This window comes from Phoca vitulina, unplaced genomic scaffold (assembly GCF_004348235.1).
Source record: "Phoca vitulina isolate PV1807 unplaced genomic scaffold, GSC_HSeal_1.0 scaffold4, whole genome shotgun sequence".
NCBI classification, from domain to species: domain Eukaryota; kingdom Metazoa; phylum Chordata; class Mammalia; order Carnivora; family Phocidae; genus Phoca; species Phoca vitulina.
In genome coordinates, this window is record NW_022589707.1 from 11,442,158 (window position 1) to 11,459,908 (window position 17,751).

The following is a 17,751-nucleotide window of genomic DNA, read 5'->3' on the forward strand; positions in this document are numbered from 1 at the left end:
CTTCATATTTTTTATTTTGTTTTGTTTTATGGTAAATGTAAAATAGTGTCCTCAATTCTTTGTGTGTTATAGAGAATCAAATTAGATAACTATAGTAATAATTAATAGTGATGCTTATTGAATAACACTCAATAGACAAAAATGATCATTCAAGAAGTGGTTAGGTAATAAACACTAGATGATTAGTACTGTGTTAATACTTTCATGTATTACCTCTTTGTTTCCCCACAAAAACTCTATAAGGTGAATATTATTTCCCCCATTGAGAAAACAAGGTTAGAAATATTGAGTAATTTTTAAGCTCGTGTGGCTAATTAGGTGGCACACCTGGGACTTGACAGCACAGCTCACGCCCTTAACTGCTAAGCCCTACTGTCTCCCACCGTTGATGCCTTTTTATGTGTCTTCATTTATATAGAACACATATGTTCTATTCAGACATACCTACTGCTGTTGCTGTGATCAGTCTGTCTTTGCCAGATACATATGAAAGGCCTAGCATTTTTTTCTACTTCTACTTTCTACTTGAGTAGGAAAAGAGCTGAATTTGACTCCTTTGAAAATATTTCCTCCTCCCCTACATTTTCCCCCTTGAAATGTACATATTCCCTGATGATACAAAAGCACCTGCATAAATAATCCAGGGTAAAATGGATTTGGTACACAGATGGGAGAAGAAATGGAAACACATGAATCAAGTGTTAATGAAGATGCAAACAGACCAGGGGAAAATACATTAAGATGCCCTGAGAAATGAGAGAGACAAAGGCAGAGAGGGATTGAAATAAAAGATAGATACAGAAAGGGAAGCAGAATATACCCATTAAAATTTTTTATCTCTTGATATAGGTGAAGAATAATAAAGAGCAAAATAATTATTTTTTCAAATAGGTAACTAATTTAAAAATACAGTTTAATTTGAGGTGTGTACAAATAGTATCTTTTACTTAGAAACAATGCATTTAGAATTTTCACTGATTACTTGCTCAATCTCTTTTGTCTTTTGAAATGTTTTCTCCCCTTTTTGCTCAAGATTGCTCTGAAGTTACTAATCTACCTAGAATATGAGCTTTGTGACTATTGGGACACTGCTTGGACTGGTGACCACTCATCCCTGTGATTCAGGGTACTATCTTGTACTTTAAAGATAGTCAATACATTTTTTTTTGATGACCAAATGAAGTACTTCCTTTTACCAAATCTAAAGACCTCATCTTAAGGACTCAAGAATGATAGCCAAAAGTAGGACAAGGACGAGGAGAATAACAAAAAGATGCGCAGGCTGGGGGCAAGACAAAGAAGGGAAGGCTATGTTTGATTGACTAGGCTCACAGTCTAGGTTGTGGAAGCCATATGATTTGAAACGGACCAGATGAGAACCAAAAGAATGAGGTGGGTGTAGGACAGTCTCGGAGCAGCCGTGATGCAGTGAGAACATTCCAGTCCCAAACCCTTGAAAGCCAGCACTGCACACAGTGTATTGTTAGCTTTTTAAATAATCTTTTACATTTATTCTGAGGAATGAAATGTGTAAGAATCTGGCTTGTTTTAATTTGTGGTTATAACATCTGGTGAAAGTACAAGTTTTCAATTATTTATCATTGCAAAGTTGAACTGCACCTGCTAGTCAGGCTCAATAACAACTACTTGAAATAACAGGGTATTTTTATTTGGAGAGCCTTTGTGGGCAGGCCGTGGAAGTCAACAGACTTTCTCTTCTCTGTGGTGTCCCTTTCCCCATGCTGTCTGTAGGGGAATAGCATACAGAGGGCACACAGGCCATCTTTAATAAGTATCAATGAGTATTAGGGTATAAATTATACATGAGGATATAAATATGTAGTTTCTTGATCATCACTTGGTTTTGTACAAGTTGAAAAGCATGAAGCATACTTTTCCCAATTCTGTCATTCTGTTGGGTCTAAGCCCCAAAATAGGGTTTAGAACAGAGTAGATGCCCAACAAAAATTTGTGGAAAGTGTGAATGAATGAATCTGCAGCTCTGAGCCTTCAGGCCACTCTCTATTTTTGCTAATTTGCACCACCAGCACTCCTGATCTGGGTTGAGTCCTTTCTTTTAGTTCCCTAAATCCAAAGGAAAGTTAGTAGGTCTTCTCCAGTCTGGCCCCAGGGAATAATGTGTAAGGTCAGGCCATAGGGTCATAGACAATACCAAAGCAAAAGGAATGTAAAAATGACCACCAATCCCCCAGAGAAAAACCGACTCCTGCTACAGATGAGGGATCCAGGTCTAAAGACAAAGGAAGAGGGATTTGCCCAGGGTCTTCTATGCCCTTTATCTTCAGATCAAAACCACGAATTTGGATGGCCCTTGATTTCTGGTTCTGGCCATCTGTTTCCTTGTACACACCCTGAACTTTACCATCAAAGTTGGTTGGACCATAAAACCTGACCTTCGCTTTCCCATAAATGATCAGATTTTACAAAATCCTAAAGAGTGAACATGGGCTTACTTAACACATCCCAGAATAATAGACCTTCGAAAGGTTCATTTTGAAACATGAAAAGGTAAATAGTACAAACGTAAGGAAGTACTTAAATACTTCCTTTGAAAAAAAAAAGAAAGAAAGAAAGAAAAGGAATCAGATGGAAGATAACAGCCCCAAAGAATTAATACAGACAGAAATGTAAATTTAAAAGGTTAGGATAAATTTGTATAAATTTACTTTAGATTATTAAGGGTACCTAACTAAGCTTCACTGAGTACATTCCTTTAATGACTGACTTTAAGGAAGACATGTCCTTTCACACAAAACAAAAAACTGGAAGGGATGAACCATGTAGGTATGTAGAACATTCTTAGGCAAAATTCTGGTTCTAAGGAAATGGAGTTTATTCACTGTGATTGCAGTATGGCTCTAACCACAGCAATCTGGTGTAGTACTCCTTACACATCGATTTCCCATATCCCTACTCACCTAGAAAGCAAAGACGCTGAGGATACTGATCTAGCCTGATGCCCAATTTCCTATCCTCATTCCTGAGTCCCTCTAGCCCCACACTCTGACCTGGTCTGTTTTTTGGTCTTGCTATTGGTTTCCTAGAAAGCCATGAGGGACATAAAAGCAGAAGCCACGTCCATGTGTATCTCGTCACTGCTTTCCCTGTCCCTAGCACCGTCACGGAAATTTGGTTGGTGCTTAATAAATATTTGTTGTAAAGGTATTCCATTGACTTTCAGTTGGGTCTGAGGACATATAACACACCACACTGGAAAGAGTAAGAGGTATGTCCCCCTGGGCCCGGACAAGGCCTATATGGTAGTGATGTCCACTCAACATGGATGCTCTCCTTAGTTCTCCCCATCTCCCTGACACTTCTGTCTCCTCTGATGGTTTCTATCACGTCGTTATGACCTCTCACTCTCCTTACACTTGCTTTCTTGACACTATCACTACTGTTCACCTTTAGCTTTTATATTACCAGTTCCACACTGGGTGTGCCCAAACTTATCCTCTAATAATAATTTCTTCCCCTTTCTGAACAAAGATAGAACATTTCTATCTCCAAATGCCTGGAGAGAATCTCCATTTGCATGTGGCTTCTCCCTGAAATTAAATACTTACCCCTGGCCAGGTACACCCAAGAATGCCTACTCTGTCTGATTTAAGCCACATTACACGCCACTGTCCTTTGCTCTGAGGCCTAAATTTTACAAGATGCATTTATGCCCCATGCTTTGTATGTCATTGCTTTACTTCCCCAACCTGCCCTTGAAGTCACCACGACAGAGGTCTCAAACAACATAACAGCTTCCAACTAGATTCAGAATCTCCATTAACTATTAACTTCTAATATGTGGATTACTGGATTTGGCTACTTTTCTAGTAAGAATAAAAATTTGTCACAAGATCCATCTGGGACTTACTGCCTTTATATTTTTAGACCAAAGACTCCCATTTCCTAGTTGGTTTTAATAGTCAGCATTTGTCATTTTTCCTGTCATTTCAATATTATAACTGCTTTTAAAACTTGCATCTACACATTGCTTTTGTTATTTAAAAATTCCAGTATGAAAGGCTCTGATTTAATGCAACTATTTGATTCTTCTAGAATCTCTCTTTTTCTTGATGTTGGTTTTCTTTTTTTTTTTTTATGCAGAATTTAGAGTCATAACAGGAAAATTTTCCGTAACTACTCTGGCAAACAGCTTAGTGTGCAATATATCTGGCCCTTCAGAGTGATGATCTTTGAAGCCTGAAACCAGCATTGCTAATAACAGAATACAAATACTGTTCAACTTAGATCCTTACCTTTCCGCTTCGAGGCGCATCTCTTCCCGCTTTTGCCTCCTGAGTTCTCTGCGACGTTCAAAATCATCCATGGTGTGGCTTCAGGTCTAGGGAGACGGGAGAATCTGGACCTAACAGGGAGGAGGTAGGTCAATATCACAGATGAATCAAAGTAGTGTTTCCCATGAATCACTTTTACCTTTGGCCCCCCGCCATTTCTTCACCCTCTCTTTTCTTCTTTATTCTGAAGAAAAACACCTTAGAAGGCTGGCAAGGTGGCCAGTGACCAATTTCTGACTCCCGAGCTGAGTCCTTCGCGTGTTAAATTCAGTCTCACTCATGAAACTTACTTATTAGAGACAAATAAGTAAAGATCCCAGGATTACAGTTAAAAAATAAATAAGTTAAAACCTCAGGAGACAGACTTTGAAGATTTGAAATACTGGTAGGATCACTTAAAAGCTACTGAATGATTTTGTTCTTTGTAACTTGCTGAGCCACAGACAAAGGTTATGAAAAAGTGAACAAAGAAAGAGGAAAAGAGAAAAAGAGTGAAAAAAAGAAAAGTGGCCCCAAAAGGAATATGTAGGCACTAAGAGAAAAGGAAAAGAGGGAAAATAGTAATAAAGTAATAGAAGTATCCAGGCATAATTTGCATACTCTGAAAGAATATTAATATCAGAATGATTAAAAAAAAGACCACAGCAATAATACCATGAATAAACATAAGTCAGCAGCATTTTTAAAAGCAGTTGCAGATGATCAAGCTGTTTTCAGAGCTCAGAAGTCCCGGCTCTTTGTGACCCAACCATTTTATCCTCTCCTACCTCCTCCGGTGATGGTTTTAATCCCAGAAAGATCTTCCCTTTCCAGCTCTTCAGCTGAGGAGCTTGCTTCCCTTGCACTTCTGTGCCATGAAGCCAAGGATTCCAGAATTCCCCTGCAGCCCCCAAACCCAAAATGACTACCAGAAAAGGGGAAGCGGGCTCTTTTTGTCCTTGCTTTGTTTACAGAGCTGTCAGTGGTTAGTTAAACTCGGCCTGGAATCTGGCATTTAAGGCCTGCTTGAAGATTGTTTCCTGTGTGGAGCGGGAGGCCTCCACTTCCTCTGGAATCCTAGACTCTCCGCTGTACTCAGAGCACAAAAAATATTTTCCAGCCCTTTCTGTGCCCACGAGACAAGCCATTTGCCCCGCGTAGGAAAATGAGGAGCTGTGCAAAACCTAAAGCCATCACCTAATGACATCTTCGCTTGAGGGGGCAAAAAGCAAAACTTGGATTTTGAAGCCAGGCTCAGAAAGCTTCTTAAGTATATTGTCAGATTCTTTTATTTTTCAAGCATTTTTCCCCTTAAAAAACTCACAAAAACAAAAATAAAATCTCTGCCAACAAAAACACAACTATACAATGTTTGCATTTTCCCCCCTTTCTTATTCCTTAGGGGATTATTTATACTGCTTATAAATCTTTTAGAAATTAGAATTTTGGTGTTTATTGGGAGTTTTAAAATTGGAAGGTGTTTTTCTATCTTACTCTTACCAAGAGTACTTTCTAAGTATTTTGCTGGTTATGAAGAAAAGAATCCGTTTTCCTTTACTATTTCATTAACTATAAATGTCTCTTCGTTTTCCAGCTTGATCTCTCCATAGTTATCAGAATGAAAAACAAGTGATCTGAGCATCCCTTGAGAGGCTGTCGGGGTGGGGGGGTGGGCTGTCTTTCCCCCTGGGGTGGGCTCCCGTTCTGAGTGCAGTACAGGGTGAGAAGGGCCCTGTGGGCAGTGGAACTGAACTTCGGGGACCTGAATGCTAGGTGCAATGAGAGAGTCAACTCTTTTCATTCCTTTCTTCAGTGCAGTCTTTTGTTGTAGATGAACCACTTTGCAAATAACCATAGCCTCAGCAAACAGAAATGGGAGAAAGACGTCTGTCTGTAAGTAAGCAATTTCACTTTTCTTCATTTATCCAAGTAGCTTGAAAAGCATCCACTCCTCCCTCCCCCAAGCTACGCAGTCCTGCTGGCTGCTTTGTTAGGAGCCATGGCTCGAGTTCCCTAGACTACACCTCGCGTGGAGGTGCTAATAAGCAGCTAAGTCAATATCCCCGAGCAGGCTGGAGATGCACACGGTTGGCAGAGCCTGGCCATGTCTTGGAGTACTCACAGGGAAGTGAGACTGACTAACAGCATGTGGTCCCTTTGGCTGACCATCCTCACTGGCTCTCTCCCCACGCAAATTCTTTTTCTGCTACCCATTGTCTCCACCTACTCCTCACCTTTTATTACTTACTTGGGCACTCGTTTTTTCTTTCCCAACCATAGATAAAGTCTATCTGTCCACTTATTTGTTCATTTGAATGCTGCTGAGTCTGTACGTGGGGCACTTGAGGTGGGGGAGGGGGCCGCTGTATGATGCATCTACACAGACACGTACCTTTCTGGGTTATAGTTTGTGGACATGTGGCGGGTGTATTTGAGGGAGAGGAGAATGCACATCTGCGTACCGTGTGGTATGACTCTCCATTAGGGTGTATGAGGTTGTGCAGGGGAGGGAAGGTGTGTACGTTTATGAAAATGGTTCTCCATTGGTCTCCCACCAGGATGGGGCTGGAGGTCTTCCTTAATCATCACACTCTTAGCCCATAGAGCTCCTCCGAACTTCTCTGGCACTGTCTTATTAAGGGGAGCCATGTCTGGGTAGAACTGTAAGTGATTCTTCCCCTTTATTGGGGAGCAGTGGCTTTCACGTCCCCAGCTCCTGATCTCTCATTTCCTCCCCTACCCTCAGTCAATGCTGAATTCCTTTCAGCAACACTGATTGGGAAGCAAACTCTCAACCAATGAGGCGATGAAATGTCAAGGCAAAGAGATTCTATAAACTGTGGAGCTCTAGAGGATCACAAATGGACAGGTTAGCCTGGAAAAGAAGTGTAGGCTGAGAAAGGTATATACCCATGAATGTGACAGGTGGGTTCTTGAAAGTTTATAAAAAATCTAAATTTTTGTATTGTAAGGGGGGGATTGTAGTCATGCTATTGAAAGAACTCTGACATGACTTCTGTGTAAAGGGCAAAAGCACTTTACAAAGGCAGATGAATCATTATCTACGGATACATGTGTCTTTTCAATACGGGCTCCCAAATACTAGATTTTCTTTAGACAGGGCACAATCTATGCTGCTGTAATTAAGTAATAAGTCAGTGTTACAGATTCCAAATCAGTTAACACACAGCCCTTCCTTTTGGTAATGACACCACAAAATCCAGTCAAGGGCAGGAGAACGTTGTGAGCAGATAGCTTTCTAATCCACCACTCAGTTATTAGGGGGAGAAGCCAGGGAGAAAGCTAAGTCTACCTTTAAATCTACCTTTAAATCATCACAAACTGAAGAGAGAATGGGTTGGGGAAAGTCCTTGGATCTTCGGGCAATGCTACTGCTCATCTTGGAATGCATCAAGAATAAAATCTATTGTGTCAGGGACACTGGATAAGTTAATGCAGCTTCCAGAAGTCTCTTAACATTTATTGAATATGTACAATGTGTTGGGTTATTTTTTCTTACTGTTTTTTTTAATTAATGGGTATTATTTCTTAGAGTAGTTTCAAGTTTAAAGACAAAATGAGCAGAAAGTCCAGAGTTCCCATATACTCCCTTTCCCCACCCTGCCCAGTCTCCTGTATGTTTGTACGGAATTGTGTAATCCCCCCCCCCAAATATATTGAAAACCTAACCCCTCAGAATGTAACCTTATTTGAAAAGAGTGCCTTTGTATACGTAAGTCAAGTTAAGATAAGGTTATTAGAGTGGGCTCTAATCTAATATTGCTGGTGTTCTCATAAAAAAGGGGAAATTTGGACACAGGAGCAGACATACACAAAGAGAAGATAATGTGAAGACAGGGAGAATGCCATGAGAAGGTGGAGGGCAAGGGGGCACCTGAGGGAGCAGAGCTGGGAGAGAGAGATGGAACAGCTTAGGGACAGGGAGCCCTGCTGACACCCTGATTTCAGATTTCTAGCTTCCAGAACTGTGAGACAACGCTTATGTTGTCCTAAGCCCCTCGGTTTGTGGTACTTTGTTATGGCAGCCCTGGAAAACTAATACAGCCTAATTAACATCTTATAGCAGGGCGGTACATTTGTTACAACTGATGAACCAATACTGATACATTATTATTAACTAAAATCCATAGATTACATTAGGTATCACACTTGATGTTGTATCATGTATCAACCATTATAGTATCAGAATAGTTTCACTGCCCTAAACAGGCTCTGTTCTCCATCTATTCACCCTTCCCTCCCTCCCCTGCCCCAACCCTTGGCAACCACTGATCCCTTTACTGTTTCTATAATAACTTTGCCTTTTCAAAATGTCATATAGTTGAAATCATACAGTATATAGCCTTTTCAGACTGACTTTTTGCACTTAGCAATATGCATTTAAGTTTCCTCCATGTCTTTTTGTGGCTTGATAGTGCTGCTGAGCCACTTAAAAATATGTTAAATTATTTTATCTACATAATAAACATGTAAAGTAGCTATTAAAATCCCCATTTTACAGAATTTCAAAGTGTGTGCTCTTAGCCACTTATAATATTCTTGGACTAATCCACTATTTTCCTCTAGGAATTGTTTTCCCTTTCAGGAAATAAGTGAGAGTGCCCCAGGAAAGTTCTGAGAAGACTATTGTCAATGATCTCTGGTCTAATTCATTGGACCATATAAACTTAGGTAAGTAGTGATCTTAAAAATTACCCATGCCTCCTCAATTGTACACCCATTTGGTTTAAATAATAGAATTATCATGTCTCAGAGATCTCAATTAAATTAAGCCTTGCAAATATTAATTAAGCCTCTATTATTTTATTGTTACTTCTTTTTAATACTCATAAACCAGGATGCTCAGATTCTGGACAGCATCACAGCATACTTCTCTTTGTGACATTAAAGTTTCTTCTCTTGCACTGCACCTTCCTTATTATACACCTTCCTTTCTGACCACTATAACCTCATCCCCAAGATAATTATTTCTCTTTTATTGCAAGGAACCCTAATCTTTCAACACTCATAACCATTATTAGACATATCCTTTATGACTAGTCACCATTATTTACCCACTGCAAATTTTATGGTCCAACTCATTCAGTGAAACCCCACAAAAAAAAAAAAAAAAATTATACCATCAATATGCAATAAGCATTTACTGAGCATTTACTGTGGTGCCAAGTTCTGTCACACGCCCTGGGGATACAACAGTGAACGAGACTGAAAAGGTCCCTGTCCTCTTGGAACTTGTATTTCAGACTTCCTTGCTTCTTTAAACTTCTACCAGGTCTATCACACCCATCTTCAATTTTGAATCACAACTATCATCTGTTTTCTGGTTTTTGTTCTTGAGATTCAGGGCTTGTAGGAGATAGTCAGGAACCATGTTTCATCTGCCTCAAAGGTCTGTGTGAATTTCAGCTGGGTGCTCACTGTGGCTCAGTGATGCTTCTCTTCATCCTACATGTACTGGGTGATTCCTGGGTGTCACGTATCCCAGCAGATTCCTCACCTCTGCCCTTCAAATGATCTTCACTCACCTCAATCCTTCCATTGTCTTTCCCCACAAACCCTTGGTAAACAGTGACCTGGACTCACACTTAGGAATCTGAAATGAGGTACTTGGACTAGGTAAGGGCCAAGGTTTCATCCTACTCTATATAATACTATGGTTCCATGCCTGCTCTCCCATCCATCAAAGTTGGATGCATCAAACATGATATGTCCATGTTTCCTCCTTTCCAGGTGTAAATGATATCTAAGTACATTCTCTTCTAATTTTCTAATTTAGAAAGCATTAACCTTCCTTCAAGCACATTGTCCCATGGCATCCTAGATAAAACTATTTTATTGCTTCTCAACCACGTCATTCAATTTTCTTTCTCTGCACTTTTAATTCATACATCACATCCATCTGGAATGGGCTCCCCTTTTCATTATCCATATTCTATTTAGTCAAAAATTCCTGGCTCAGATTTCACTTTTTCATAATGGCTTTCCTGAGGACTTTTGGTAATTCATAAATGTACTGTTTTGCCACAGCTTAACTGCTCTAACTAGTATTTAAATATTTTATTGATATCATATTTTCTGTATATTTTCATGCTTTAGGCCACTTATGAATAGATAACCATTGCTTAAAAAATCTCTTCACTATCGGGACATAGTAGGCACTCAGGAATTATAGCTGATTTGAACCATTAGATTTTTATTCTAGATTTTACCATTCTGAGTATGGAAAATGTAACTCAAGCTGATTCATCTCTATATTTTATTGACTGATCAGTGTTTACAAAGTGAATTAAAGACTTTGGTAATAGACTATATATTAATCTCAAAAGTTATATAAACCCACATTTGCAGTAGTTACACAGTAAATCTGGCAGTGTTTTCTTTCTGACTGTAGAAAATGAACTTTTGTCCTTCTTAAAAAAATTCAATTTATCAACCTGCTTTGCTCTTTTCTGAACAGAATGGTTCATTTGGGACTCAAAAACCAAATAAACACATGGATTGTAACATACAGTTTGGACTTAACTTTAGCTCAACCTTCACCATCTTGCTCCAAAAATTTGTGCTACTTAAGAAAAAAAATACATGCAATCACCAAGGCACATTTGTCAAGACCAGCAACACAGAAATAAGAATGAATGGGATCAACCTGAGGAGCTCTACCTTCTCAAGTTGTTTCTGTTCTCCAGTCAGTGGAATCCAGAACATGAAGCCACACTAAGAGCAGACTAACAGGTTATGGCCTGTATTTTTTTTTTTTTCCATTCCTGCTCAGTCTTTTATCATTATCTTTTCTCTATTTGTATTTCTCCATTTGCAAAACGCTGATAGACTTAACATGACTAAAATCAATGTCTTTGTGGCTTCTCTTCACCTTAGCAAGAGTGGGCAGTTTGGGCATTTTAGATTTATGAAGTGATGGTGTTTATGTACACTGACTCCAACACTTGGGAAGACAACACATTTAGGGACTTCAGGTCGCATCTTAGAGTGTTATCCCAAACACTACTGCTCCATTTGGAGCACTTCAGATCTCTAGGGCAATCATTGTTTGATGCTCAGGTAGAAAAGTAGGTTTACCTCCATTTAAAGAAAGAAGGCTGAGATGTATACAACTTTGGCACCAGGTCCTGAACCACAGCCCATCAGTGGAAAACCACCACTGGCATTTAGAATAATCTCTACACCATTCTGAGAAGAGTGAGGAGAAGTGAAAATGTAGAACACAATTGCTTCTGTGCCCTTTTCCCCCAGAGTTTAAAATACTTTTCCTTGGCAAATTCAAAGAAAATACACTGAAAGACATAGGTTAATACTCAATCAGAACAGCCCTGGGGCCACTTCTGCTCTTGGCCTCTAGAGAGAAGTAAAAGGCATAGGTGTGAAGGCTGAGGCAAAGATGGAACTTCTCTACCAACCTGTGTCCGTGTGAGGACCAAAAATGCATAGCTTGGCCAGAAGAAATGTAGAAATGTGTTTTCTAATTGTATGCCTGATAACAGAAGCTAATTCTGATGTAAAAGGGTGGGGTCCTTGCCCCAACAGAACTATCCAACAATAGGAAGGGCTGCTAAGAAAGTGTGAACCCCTATTATTGAAGAGTCAGGTAGAGGTGAAATGGCCAGCTATTTAGGGCTGTAGCGAAAGATAGTTTTTAAGATATATGTAGATTTATATGTCAACAAGATAGCTGGCTAAGGCTCTGGATCTAGGTGGTGGTGGTGGTGGTGGTTGTTTTTAGTGGGGGAGGGGAGAAAGGGAGAGGGAGAGAATCTTAAGCAGGACGCATATCCAGCAATCTCACAACCCTGGGATCATGACCTGGGCCAAAATTAAGACCCAGCTATCTTGCTGACACGGGGTATTAGCACAGTGAGACAGTTTGGATAGGAGGCTATAGATCCAGTTACATTGCTGGAGACAATTCAAAGTTAGGTGCTAGAGGTGCTTTGCTAGTGGTAACAGGTTTGCACAGGAAGGACATGCTATTATTAATTGGGGACTAATCATTCCTTAGTGAATTTTTCAATTCTATTCATCATGATCCGCAAATACATTTATTGTGTTCTAGAATTATGAAGCAAGTTAGAGGCTATCTTCTAGGAGTTTATAATCTTAAATGAAAAGCTTTGAAACCAAACCCAGGGACATTATTCATGATATCCCTTGGACGTAATAGATAAACAATTAAACATAGAAATCTACATAGAAGTCAGTTAATAAATTGAAAAGTGCCTAGACTGCTTCCTCTTTCCTTTCACATGAATCATGTAGGTGGTAGTTGTAGTTTGGAGAGTTCTGGACTTTTCTTCACATAAGAAATGACTCACAGTATAGGTTTAAGACTAGCATAAGACTACAAGGTCCCTGAACCACTTACTCACTGACATGGATTTGTACGGATACCCATATTCTATTTCTATTGGAGCACTTAGTCTATGGCTTGTATTTGAATTTCTAGGTACATATCTGTCTTTCCTAGAAGATGGTAATCTCCTTGAGGTTATTACTCATTTTTGTGAACCTTCGAAGTAGTATTTCAGGGGCCGATCAAATAGTCCCTTAACTGACTAGTTTTTCTCACAGTCAGCAAAGTTGAATACTTGTTGAATTGGAATGGATTCCAGGGCATTTCTTTCACTGCACTTAATTGGTAAACAGAGGAACTTGGCTGAGGCATTTTCAAAAGGCCGTGGGTGTCTCCAGGCCAGCTTTTAGTACTACCTTGGGGGTGGTGGTGGTTCACTATGGAGCTCTATTTTATGTTGCGATTTGTAGCTGTGGTTGTTTTCCTCTAGTGGAAAAGAACCTTGTCTTAGAAAGACATTCTGGTTTCAGGAAGAGGGATATTAGGCATTTGTAACTGAGGGAATAGGCTAGTTCTGGGACGTTCAAAGAGAAAGAAAGACAAAGAAGACATATGATGAATAAGAAAAGAAGAGAATCAGGGTTGGGCTGAAACTCTCTAAATTGCCAAGGCCTTTGGAGATTCCTTGCCACTCCTCCATCATAATTAGAAAATACTGACATTCAGAGCCGATTTAAATGCTTCCATCAGTCTAAAAAAAAAAAAAAAAAAAAGTGTTGCCTGATTTTGCTCTCTAACCATGCTCAATAATTAGAAACATAAGGCACTGTTCTGGATGTTTGCTTGGGAACCCACCCCTCCCAAGCCTGGTGTCATTACCCATTGGCTATAGGACTTTTATCTTTTCTCACCATCTCTCTCAGGAGCCCCAGCCCAGGTCACAGGAAGAGTGTGAGGTTGCCACGGGCATTCCTGAAAAAACCTGGAGACCTCCGGCGCCACCTCAAATCCTAAAACGCACAGAAGAGACTCATTTTGCCTGCCTGCTTCCTTGCTGGAGCTCCATAAATCTGCACTGCATTTGGAAAGCAGTAGTTCAAGTATGGTAAGATAGGTATTCAAACCAAAAGAGTCAAAGGGAGGACCTGGGTGACAACCAGCTTGAAAGGACATCCTTGTTTGTTTAGGAGAGCAAGAAAGCTGTTCTGACAGCTGATTCTAGGGTTCCTCAGCCTCTTGCTGGAAAACCTGTGCTTTGCAAAATGCAGGAGGAGAACACAATCTAGGAAGCAGCAGCAGTGGGTTTTTACTTCTGACAAAATCCACAAGGAAAACAGAGAAATACTTGTAATCAAGGACTCCAACTCAACAGGCACCTCGCTTGTCCAATTAAAACATGTGGCAACCACCTGCTAAGCATCTTGCAAAAAATGGTACCTTCTTGTTTTTCTACCTGATCTAAAGTCTCTTTGGAGAACATGTGCATTTCCCAGTTTTTCACACTCAAACAATGCTGTCCACGCTAGGTATAAAGATGACTAAGCAATTTTGTAGTAAGTAACAAAGCAAGTCCTGCCAATTTTGGAATAATTAAGTTTCTGCCGTCTAATATAAACAGTTCCAAGAACTACATGCAGCCTACCAAAAGTATATATTACAAGTAGTCAACACTGTGGCCAGCTGGCAGACAGCTCAACCTAGTAAAGCAGAATTGTTCAGAATTCAGAGTATTATTTTTCTTTTCTCCCATTATTTTTTCTGCATCCAACTTTGTTTCTTTGGGAATCTTTTCAAGTATACAAAGCAAGAAACTGTTGTGGAATTGCACCTCTGGTAAACGAATGAGCATTTCTCTTGAGATCTTCTGGAACACACAAGTCATTCCCATTTCAGCCCTGTCTACGCAGACAGCCAAAGCAAAATGGAGCAAGTGAATCTACTTTGTTCCCACTCAAGTTGAAGTGTTCCTGTTTTGCTTGACCATAAGAAAGGTCTACAGTGACCACCAGACAAATGAATATGCACATTAAACTGTATGTCCATTGGGCACTGAAAAGATCTTCTTTCTGACCATAGATCCTTCTACTGCCTTTACCAGGTAGCTTGGTGGGCCAGAATTTATTGCTAATAAGGCTGAAGTCATAGATTAATACCACCAGGAATGAGTTAACTGTTTAAGAGAGAAAAAAAATCTTAAACTCTTGCCATGTGCTATGACATTGATCTTGGCCAGCTATAATGGCAGATGTGGCTCAACAACTTCAACTTGAGAAAATAGAGATGGTTAGACTAACCCATTCCACCATGACCTTCAATAGAGTGTATGGTCAAATGAGTGCGAGTGTGTCATCACACAAAAGGTCTCTGCATATTCAACTGCATTACAAGCCCTATTGTCTTCTTCACTGTGATTAAATTCATACATAATCAAAAGTGGTTAAGGCTCTGCAACCATCATCACAATGAAAACTTCAGGAAAAACATTCAACAAATATTGTGAAGTAATATCCGTGTACTAGCCACCTTGCTTGGTGTGGCAAATAAGTTGTGAACACGACTACTCTGCCCTTGCTGGGCTTATAGTCTGATGGTAGAGATAGGCAATAAATAAATAAAATACGAATTGGGATAAGGGTTAGAAAGGAAAAACACACTGCTCCGAGAGAGAGCGACAGGAGTGACCTAATGCTTTTCTTTGGACTAAAATAGGACATAGGCAGTAACAGCTTTTTCAAACAGGAATGATATTAATACACATACAGACATGCATTCATAAAGAGAACGTGAGTTTATAAGACCAGAGTTTATATTCATTAAACAAATACATATATACAGACATCTGTTTTGCGCCAGACACTCTTCCGGGTACTGATAAATCAAACTTTTCTCTACTTGTCTCTCTTGAAGAAGTGGGTGAGGACTAAAGTAGCTAGTCAGGTTTGAGGGATGGTGAACTATTCTCACCCCTTCTTTCCCACCTCAGGTCCTGTGTAAGTAATATAAAAATAATGATATATCAGATGCTGTCTGCCACAATTTATATAGACATAGAGAATCCACTTAAGATATCAACTTCACGTGGCTAAAGTAGGAGGCATGAATGAGGGCATCTTTCTGGAAGCCATCCAGCTCAGTGACCTTCTGACAAGAAAAGCACGTTTCCCACCCACCATTAAGCCAAAATTTGCTGACTGAAACAAAGCTGGTCCACTTTGTTTTTTCAAACTTTGGTTCATGATTCCAAGAAATGAACAGTCCATAATAAATTTACCCCAGTGGCAGAACATCTCACAACCAGCTTTTCCCCTTTGAATACCACAAACAGACCTTTTATTTGTTGACACACAGCCCCTGGACATTCAGGAAAACAAGATGTTCTCTTGCTGCTTTTTAAGTTAAATGCATTTAAGTCAGGGTCTCAGCTGAATTTCAAAAACAGATGTTACAGATGGGGCTGAATTGACCCCAGCAATGACAGGCTATTTTAACTTGAACTTGAATATTCTTTGTTAGCAGGAGGAGCAATCAAAGATGCCTTCAAGTGGAAATAGGAGCAACCCAAGGTTTACTACTGTCTCCATTCAGTGATGGCCTATGGGTCTGGGAAGCTGTTGGCCATGTGGGACTCCTGGTTTGGGGAATAAGCAGGTGAGGGATGATGACTGGGAGGTTTACATGCCTTGGTTTTGAAGGGGCTAGTGAGGAAGAATGATCTGCCTCCCACACGCCACCATCCTGCATCTCTGGAACCCCCAGAGGCCCTCCATGAAATGGCTTCACTGCACCCATCACAGGACTCCTCTCTCCCGACCCCGCCCTCAACGTGAAAACACAACTCACAGCCTAGGCCACACTCCTTAGTCCTGCAGTAATGTAGCCCTTGTTTCTGCCTCTGGGCCTTTGTCTCTGCTTTCTCTCTCTCATTACCTGAAGTGCCCTCCACTTGGAGGAGAATGGATGCACCCCTAAGAGCATTCAAATTAAAAAAAAAAAAAAACCACCCTTGCTGGGCAAGAGAAGCATATATATACAGGTCAATGTGGGGCTCAGGTTGCCAGTTTGTGACCCCTGATTATAGGGCCATTCATTAATGGCTGATCAAGCTAGGCACTGTGAGGAGATGTAAGAGTAAACCCACAAAAGAACCCATACAAGCTTACAGTCCACATGGAGAAGTTTATTTACTTAGCCTACTCTGTACCAAGCATGGTTCTCAGAACTTTTTAAGTATCAATTTAAATCTTCATAACAATCTGTATTTTCTCCATTTTACAGATAAAAAGGCCCAGAGAAGGTGAGTCATGTCTCCAAGGTAATAGAGCTAGGAAATGATAGAGCTGGCATTTACATCCAGGCAGCCTGGCCCCAGAGTCTGTGCTTTTAATCACAGAACAATGCTCCCATCTCAAAAGACTTGTAAGTGGATAATACAAGGTAGACTGTGGCAAGAACCTTGATGATGAAATGACCGGTGATTGCCTGGAAGGATCTATGCTCCTGTAAAAATGCCCTTTAGTAGGAGCTGTTTCCTGGATTTGGCCTACTCCATGTTAGGGTAAGCTCATACGTGATGCTTATTAGTGCAGTAAAAATGAATCTCCTGTGTTTTTTTTTTAAAGATTTTATTTATTTAACAGAGAGAGAGAGCACAAGCAGGGGGAGGGCAGAGGGAGAAGCAGGCTCCCTGCTGAGCAGGGAGCCCGATGTGGGACTTGATTCCAAGACCCTGGGATCATGACCTGAGCCGAGGGCAGATGCCCAACCAACTGAGCCACCCAGGTGCCCCTGAAATCTCCTGTTTATGTTCATTTGTGTTTTGGCAAACTGATTTATTATTTCACTTAAGTGGGGTTTACTTTAGAAAATAAGCTGAATTCATTCTAAAGTCTTAAAAAATAAAATACAGTACTTCACACTTTGACTCTTTCTTTGCTTTTTAAAATTTAATTCGCGGGGCGCCTGGGTGGCTCAGTCGGTTAGGCGTCTGCCTTCGGCTCAGGTCATGATCCCAGGGTCCTGGGATCGAGCCCCGCGTCGGGCTCCCTGCTCCGCGGGAAGCCTGCTTCTCCCTCTCCCACTCCCTCTGCTTGTGTTCCCTCTCTCACTGTCTCTCTCTGTCAAATAAATAAATAA

General features: G+C 40.4%; 1 protein-coding gene across 3 annotated transcripts in view; it reads right to left on the reverse strand.

Annotated features, from left to right (window-relative positions):
- The window catches only part of CALD1 (caldesmon 1), a 287,920-nt gene that overhangs the window by 89,852 nt on the left and 180,317 nt on the right, over positions 1-17,751 (reverse strand). For all 3 annotated transcript variants that reach the window (XM_032401519.1, XM_032401522.1, XM_032401520.1), the window contains one exon: positions 4,275-4,384. In XM_032401519.1, the coding sequence (XP_032257410.1) occupies positions 4,275-4,345 (71 nt within the window). In that variant the 5' untranslated portion in view covers positions 4,346-4,384. The remainder of the gene's footprint in view (positions 1-4,274; positions 4,385-17,751) is intronic.